This window comes from Eleutherodactylus coqui, chromosome 8 (genome assembly GCF_035609145.1).
Source record: "Eleutherodactylus coqui strain aEleCoq1 chromosome 8, aEleCoq1.hap1, whole genome shotgun sequence".
Classification (NCBI taxonomy): domain Eukaryota; kingdom Metazoa; phylum Chordata; class Amphibia; order Anura; family Eleutherodactylidae; genus Eleutherodactylus; species Eleutherodactylus coqui.
The window spans coordinates 152,879,885-152,887,382 of NC_089844.1; the positions used below are offsets into that span (position 1 = coordinate 152,879,885).

A 7,498-nucleotide genomic window follows, 5' to 3' on the forward strand; every position below is an offset into this window, starting at 1 on the left:
TCAACTCACCATAGGTTCAGAACGAGTGGGAACATCGGGCTTCTTTCCCTGGATCAGTGGGAGCACTGGGCTTGTTTTCCTGCAACAAGATGATCCCATCTAGGGGTGATGGGAGACAGTGACACCCGAAGTGTGTTCCTTATGTCCAGTCTACTCCGTAATCTTGTTTTTGCTGCTGTCATTGCAGAAAACCCAGTTTCACACAAATAGGATGTTGGAAATGGAAGCAGAGTTTTCAGTGCTTTTGTGGCAATCTCGGGATATTCTACCTTGACTTTAATCCAGAACATTGGAAGATTTGAAGTCTCAAACATAATTTTAAGGCTACCATCATTTGCAATCTCAAGCAGTTGGTCTTCTTCAAGCACGGGCAAGGTCGATTCACCTGGCTTGTACACAAATGGGTTCCGAATCCATTCCTTCCTAGTTCGTGGGTCTTTTGTGGTAGGAAAGTAACGCTCAAATTCTAGTGAAAGCTGAGATAGGTGATTATGCAGCAGCTGGGAGAATGAAGGCTCAGGCTCGGTCTCTTCCAAGATACTTGCTAATATTTGAAACATATCAAATATCCCTGTTTTCACTCGCCGTCCCCACACTTCCAATTTAGCTTTGAATGCAGCAACTTTATCTGCCAACTTGAAGGCAGTTGTCATTCTCCCCTGAAGTGACAGATTAAGTTCGTTCAACAAGTTGAATATGTCACACAGGTAAGCAAGTTTTGTCACCCATTCTTTACTACTGAAATGTACTGCAAGTGGCGATTCTTTTTCTAAAAGAAATCTATGAAGCGGTTCTCGTAACTCAAAAACTCTGGCCAGTGCTCTACCTTTAGAAAGCCATCTGACTTCTGTGTGTAAAAGAAGACGTTTGTGCTCCGCGTCCATCTCCTCACAGAGCTGCTCGAACAGACGTGAGTTAAGAGCGTGTGCTTTGATGTAATTAATAATTTTAATCGCATCTTGCAAAACGCTGTTAAGTTCAGGTGACATTTTTCGGCTTGCCAGCATTTCTCTATGGATGACACAGTGCGTAGACTCGCATTCAGATGCAACTTCCTTGACCCGAGTAGTTAAACCAGAAACCCGTCCAGTCATGGCAGCTGCTCCGTCTGTGCATATACCGACACAAAATGACCAGTGTAATTTTACGGATATGTAATCATCCAAAGACTTGAATAGTTCTGCACCTGTGGTGTTGGCTGGCAACAATAATGCACATAACATATCCTCATGCACATCCTCCTGAAATATATAGCGCACATAAACAAGCATCATTGCCTTGTTATCAACGTCAGTAGACTCGTCAACCTGGATTGCGTACCACGGTGACGCATTAATCCTCTCTAACAATTGTACCTCGATATCTTCTGCTATCTCATCAATTCGTCTTGTCACTGTGCTCGCTGAAAGAGGAACCTGTGCCACCTTTTTAGCTGCAGCCTCTCCTAAAAGTTCCTGGCAAATGTCCTTAGCAGCAGGCAGGATCAACTCTTCAGCAATAGTGAAGGGCTTCTTAGCCTTGGCAATGCGGTTAGCCACTAAAAATGATGCTCTCAGTGCAGACACACTTGTAGATGTGGTGGCCTTCAATAATTTCTTCTGTCCTTCGTGTTCACGTTTTTTTCTTTCAAAAAACTCCAAAGGCTTGTCTTTCAATGCAGGGTGCTTGGTCTGTAAGTGGCGAATTAGTTTTGAAGGCTTCATGGCCTCGTTTGAGAGCCGTTCACCACATATCAGACAGAGTGGGCTTTGGGCCTGCGAATCGCCTGTTGCTATGAACCCATAATTTAGATAGGACTCATTGTATTTTCTTTTAAATACAGCTTTCTTTTTTTTAGCAGTCATGGAGTCTTCATCTGTCTCATCATTGGGTCTTTCTCCCTTTTCAAAGAAGCTCTCCAGCCATGTTTGTTTTTTACTCATTTTACAAGAGTTTGAGGCAGAGGCGTAGTGGGCCCCTACTGCTTCTGACAACAGGCACTGCTGATGCTGATGACTGCTAATAATCAACTGTACGTCTGCAAGAAGCATGGTCAAAAAAGAGTAACAGTTTGTGGTTAGCAACCATGAACAGGCGCATGTTAGTATAGCAACTATTTATTGCGATGGCAGTATATGCCCCCTGCCTGCCCTGCAGAACACACAGGGGAGAGGAATGTGACAGGATTACCTTAAAGCTCCTAAGAGGGATTATAGATGAGGCAGGTCCTCTGGTAACCGGCAGTGGTAGTGGCAGCTGCTGCTGGCACAGTGGCGGCGGCTCCTCCTATGTGCTCGCGGGACGCTCTTGTCTGTCTGGCGCCGCACTCCTCAACGCTTCCTTCAAGATGCTTAGTAGTGTAAAACCCTGGTGGATTTTAAAGCTTTCATTAAGCCTTTCTGAACTTCAGCCTAGCAGCGCACACAGGGGGCAGTATATGCCCCCTGCCTGCCCTGCAGAACACACAGGGGAGAGGAATGTGACAGGATTACCTTAAAGCTCCTAAGAGGGATTATAGATGAGGCAGGTCCTCTGGTAACCGGCAGTGGTAGTGGCAGCTGCTGCTGGCACAGTGGCGGCGGCTCCTCCTATGTGCTCGCGGGACGCTCTTGTCTGTCTGGCGCCGCACTCCTCAACGCTTCCTTCAAGATGCTTAGTAGTGTAAAACCCTGGTGGATTTTAAAGCTTTCATTAAGCCTTTCTGAACTTCAGCCTAGCAGCGCACACAGGGGGCAGTATATGCCCCCTGCCTGCCCTGCAGAACACACAGGGGAGAGGAATGTGACAGGATTACCTTAAAGCTCCTAAGAGGGATTATAGATGAGGCAGGTCCTCTGGTAACCGGCAGTGGTAGTGGCAGCTGCTGCTGGCACAGTGGCGGCGGCTCCTCCTATGTGCTCGCGGGACGCTCTTGTCTGTCTGGCGCCGCACTCCTCAACGCTTCCTTCAAGATGCTTAGTAGTGTAAAACCCTGGTGGATTTTAAAGCTTTCATTAAGCCTTTCTGAACTTCAGCCTAGCAGCACACACAGACCCAACACACAATATGACCCCGCTTGCCTGGCAGCACACACAGGGGGCAGTATATGCTCCCCGCCTGCCTGGCAGGAAACCCCCCCCCCCCCCTCCTTCCTGGCAGCACACACATAGGACAGTAAAATATATCCCCCTCCCCCCCAGCATGTATATTATCCTCTCACCCCCACACACATAGGCCAGCATGTATATTATCCTCCCCCCCCCCCCCACATAGGCCAGCATGTATATTATCCTCCCCCCCAGCACACACACGCATAGGCCAGCATGTATATTATCCTCTCCCCCCCCCCCCCCCCCCCCACATAGGCCAGCATGTATATTATCCTCCCCCCCCACATAGGCCAGCATGTATATTATCCTCCCCCCCCAGCCCACACACCTAGGCCAGCATGTATATTAACCCCCCCCCAGCCCACACACCTAGTCCAGCATGTATATTAACCCCCCCCCCCCCCCAGCCCAGCCCACACACATAGTCCAGCATGTATTAACCCCCCCCCAGCCCACACACATCGGCCAGCATGTATATTACCCCGCCCACACACCTAGTCCAGCATGTATATTACCCCCCCCCCCCCAGCCCACACACCTAGTCCAGCATGTATATTAACCCCCCCCCCCAGCCCACACACCTAGTCCAGCATGTATATTAACCCCCCCCCCCCAGCCCACACACCTAGTCCAGCATGTATATTAACCCCCCCCCCCCCCAGCCCAGCCCAGCCCAGCCCACACACATAGTCCAGCATGTATTAACCCCCCCCCCCGCCCACACACATCGGCCAGCATGTATATTACCCCGCCCACACACCTAGTCCAGCATGTATATTACCCCCCCCCAGCCCACACACCTAGTCCAGCATGTATATTAACCCCCCCCCCCCCCCCCCAGCCCACACACATAGTCCAGCATGTATATTAACCCCCCCCCAGCCCACACACATCGGCCAGCATGTATATTACCCCGCCCACACACCTAGTCCAGCATGTATATTACCCCCCCCCCCCCCAGCCCACACACCTAGTCCAGCATGTATATTACCCCCCCCCCCCAGCCCACACACCTAGTCCAGCATGTATATTAACCCCCCCCCCCAGCCCACACACATAGTCCAGCATGTATATTAACCCCCCCCCAGCCCACACACATAGGCCAGCATGTATATTAACCCCCCCCCAGCCCACACACATAGGCCAGCATGTATATTAACCCCCCCCAGCCCACACACCTAGTCCAGCATGTATATTAACCCCCCCCCCAGCCCACACACATAGGCCAGCATGTATATTAACCCCCCCCCAGCCCACACACCTAGTCCAGCATGTATATTAACCCCCCCCCCAGCCCACACACATCGGCCAGCATGTATATTAAACCCCCCCCCCCGCCCACACACATCGGCCAGCATGTATATTAACCCCCCCCCAGCCCACACACATAGGCCAGCATGTATATTAACCCCCCCCAGCCCACACACCTAGTCCAGCATGTATATTAACCCCCCCCCCCAGCCCACACACATAGGCCAGCATGTATATTAACCCCCCCCCAGCCCACACACCTAGTCCAGCATGTATATTAACCCCCCCCCCCAGCCCACACACATCGGCCAGCATGTATATTAAACCCCCCCCCCCGCCCACACACATCGGCCAGCATGTATATTAACCCCCCCCCCCCTCCCGCACACATCGGCCAGCATGTATATTAAACCCCCCCCCCCGCCCACACACATCGGCCAGCATGTATATTAACCCCCCCCCCCCCCCCCCCGCACACATCGGCCAGCATGTATATTATCCTCCCCCCACCACCACATTTAATTTATTTATCTCTCTCCCCTCCGGCACACAACTTGAAACTGACCACTGACAGATGTACACTACAGGCGCGGCGGATGCTGCTTGCTACGTGCAGAGAGGCGGCTCTTCCCATCTACTCACGGGACGGACGCTCTGCTGTTTGGCGCCACAGTCCTCGGCGCCAAAGTAGGTGCCTTGTGATTGGTTGCTGCGCGCTGCAAGGGGCATAGCAGGCTAGTGTGACACCGCAGAGGGTCCGCTTCCACACAGCAGGTTAGTGTGAGAGTGCAGCGCGCAGCTGAAGGGGCCGCGATTTTTCCTTTCTTATCGAAAGTTCCCCGCGGCGCCGCCGCGGACCGGCAGTATACACCAGACGGCCCGGCACTGGGCCGCGGACCGGCGGTTGGGGACCCCTGCTATAGAGGCATTGAAAGCCATCCCGAGGATTCTTCCAGAGCGAGGGTTTTCCGGGGTGCAGCGTATTTTTTTCGCTAAAAACAACGCTCACGGTCGTGTGAATGGGCGAGTAAAACACTGGCCGCGATCGCGGATGAACGTCCATTCATGCCAATAAATGGCGTGAACGTGAAAACGTAAAAATGCCTACGCTCGTGTGAAAGGTTGTGTTCACACCAGAGTCTGAGATTCCGTTTGAAAATGCCGGAGTACAAAATGGCGCTGAACAAAACCCATTAGTCAATCGATAGCCAATACAATGTAGATGCTGCTTGTCTTTGACATCCGCCCGCCCAGTGTTGACGCTGATCACAGCTGGTAACCATTTAAATGCCTTGATCAGTATTCTGGGGTACCACACACTTTTTTGAAGGCCCCCAGGGGGCTAACATGGCTACTGTGGCGTGGCTTGATAGACTGGCTGTTCGAATGCGGAACAATGCTGTCCTATGGTATTGCATCATACTTTATGACTGCTCAATCGATCACAAGTTCTAGTCCCATATGGAGTCTGTAAAATACAGTAGAATTAAAAAGATATTAAAAGTTTTTAAAAACATTTCCCATATTTATAATGAAAAAAAATTGAAACAAAAAATGCCAAAATCCATAAAAGTCCGATCTATCAAAGCATTATTCATCCCGCATGGTAAATGTCATCCGAAAAAAAATATGAACAACGGCAGGAATTTTCTTTTTTGGTCATCCCATTTCCAAGAAAAAAATGTAATAAAAAGCGATCAAAAAGTTGTACATTTTCCAAAATGGTTCCAATAGAAACATCAGGTTCCCTTGCAAAAAATTAAAAAGTTATGGCAGTCAGAGGATGGCGGCAGAAAACAATGTCAATTTTTTTCCAAAGATATTTTAGTTTTTAGAAGTAATACAGCAAAAAAATTCTTATTTAGACAACCGTATATCGGTTCGGGTTTTCACGCCGAGCCGATATACGGTGTCTTTGTCTGCAGGGAGGGTGGAGGATGGAAGAGCCTTAGCAGAAACTGAGCTCCCACCCTTTCCCCGCCCCTCGCCACTATTTGCAATAGGAGGGGGTGGGACGGGGGCGGAGATAAGCACCGGGACTTAGCTTCGCCCCCGTCTCGCCCCTTCCTATTGCAAATAGTGGCAAGGGGTGGAGAAGGGCGAATGCTCAGTTCCTGCTCCTGGCTCTTCCATCCTTTCCCCCCTGCAGACAAGGACACCGTATATCGGCTCGATGTGAAAACCCGAGCCGATATACGGTTGTCTAAATAAGCCCTTAGAATAAAGTTATCAGGGTATTTTTGCCGAATTGTGTACGCCGTTGAAACAAAAAAGAAACAAACATGGTGGAATTTTGAATTTTTTTCCCCCCATTTCAGTACATTATACGGTACACTATATAGTAGCATTAAAAAATACAACTCGTCCCTCAAAAAAACAACCCGCAGACATCTACATCGATGGATAAATAAAAGGATTTTTTTTAAGTGGGGAGGAAAAAAAAGAAAATTAAAAAAAGATATGAATTAAAACATTAAAGGGTGCATCACTAAGGGGTTAAAGCAATCCTCCGGTCTCAGAACTGTAACAAATTTCTGTCCGTGAACCATAGAGGTTGTGGGTATATCGCCTTCAGCTGTTCTTCTCTGTCACCCCTGTGATTTACTGGTTGAGGCTCGTTTTCAGCTATTGAAAATGGTTGCGACAACTTTCTAACTACTTAATGCACACTGTGCAATGCTCTCTGATTGGCCAGTACTGATCACATGAACAGCTCTGGCCAATCAGACAGCAGGTATAGTGAGGATTAGGTAGTGTAAAGACTGCGGTGGCCATTTTGAACCTGGAGCCGATAGATCGGTAGAGAAGAACAACTACAGGTATTATCCCCCATAAACCTCTGCTTCTGGGACACCGGAGGGTCGCTTACAGTTATTGGGACTATTAATACATGTGATATTTTTACAGGAACTAATGATCTGTCTTCGAAAAAAAAAACGCAGTATTTTATTCTCTTTTTTATTCTCTTCCGTTTTCATGGACCAAAATCCGTTCAAGTCAATGCAAAAAAACGAAGCTCACAGGGATGGCGTCTGAGGCTGCTCCATTTTTTTTTTTTTTTTTTAATTTTCATCTCACCTTTTCCGGAGGTTTAATGTAAATTGTGACAAATTGGGCCTCCTGTTTTTTATTTGTGCGTGCCATTTTAATCAGTGCGCCTTTGTTGACCGTGCGCCATA

The 7,498-nt window shown here is 49.0% G+C and overlaps 1 protein-coding gene across 1 annotated transcript; it reads right to left on the reverse strand.

The window, feature by feature from the left end:
• Nucleotides 1-276: 276 nt before the first annotated feature.
• LOC136577962 (SCAN domain-containing protein 3-like) lies at nucleotides 277-2,030 on the reverse strand. The gene is made up of 2 exons (XM_066577875.1): nucleotides 386-2,030; nucleotides 277-305 (listed from the first exon to the last, which is right to left on the reverse strand). The coding sequence occupies exons 1-2, from the start codon at nucleotides 2,028-2,030 to the stop codon at nucleotides 277-279; spliced, it is 1,674 nt and encodes a 557-aa protein (XP_066433972.1).
• Nucleotides 2,031-7,498: the final 5,468 nt, after the last annotated feature.

What these genes read in the sequence shown, in the direction of transcription:
- LOC136577962 (XM_066577875.1), bottom strand. Translation starts at nt 2,030, where the DNA reads ATGCTTCTTGCAGACGTACAGTTGATTATTAGCAGTCATCAGCATCAG. An exon ending in CCCATTTGTGTACAAGCCAG is followed by an intron (nt 306 to 385) that starts GTGAATCGACCT and finishes ATTATGTTTGAG; the next exon opens with ACTTCAAATCTTCCAATGTT.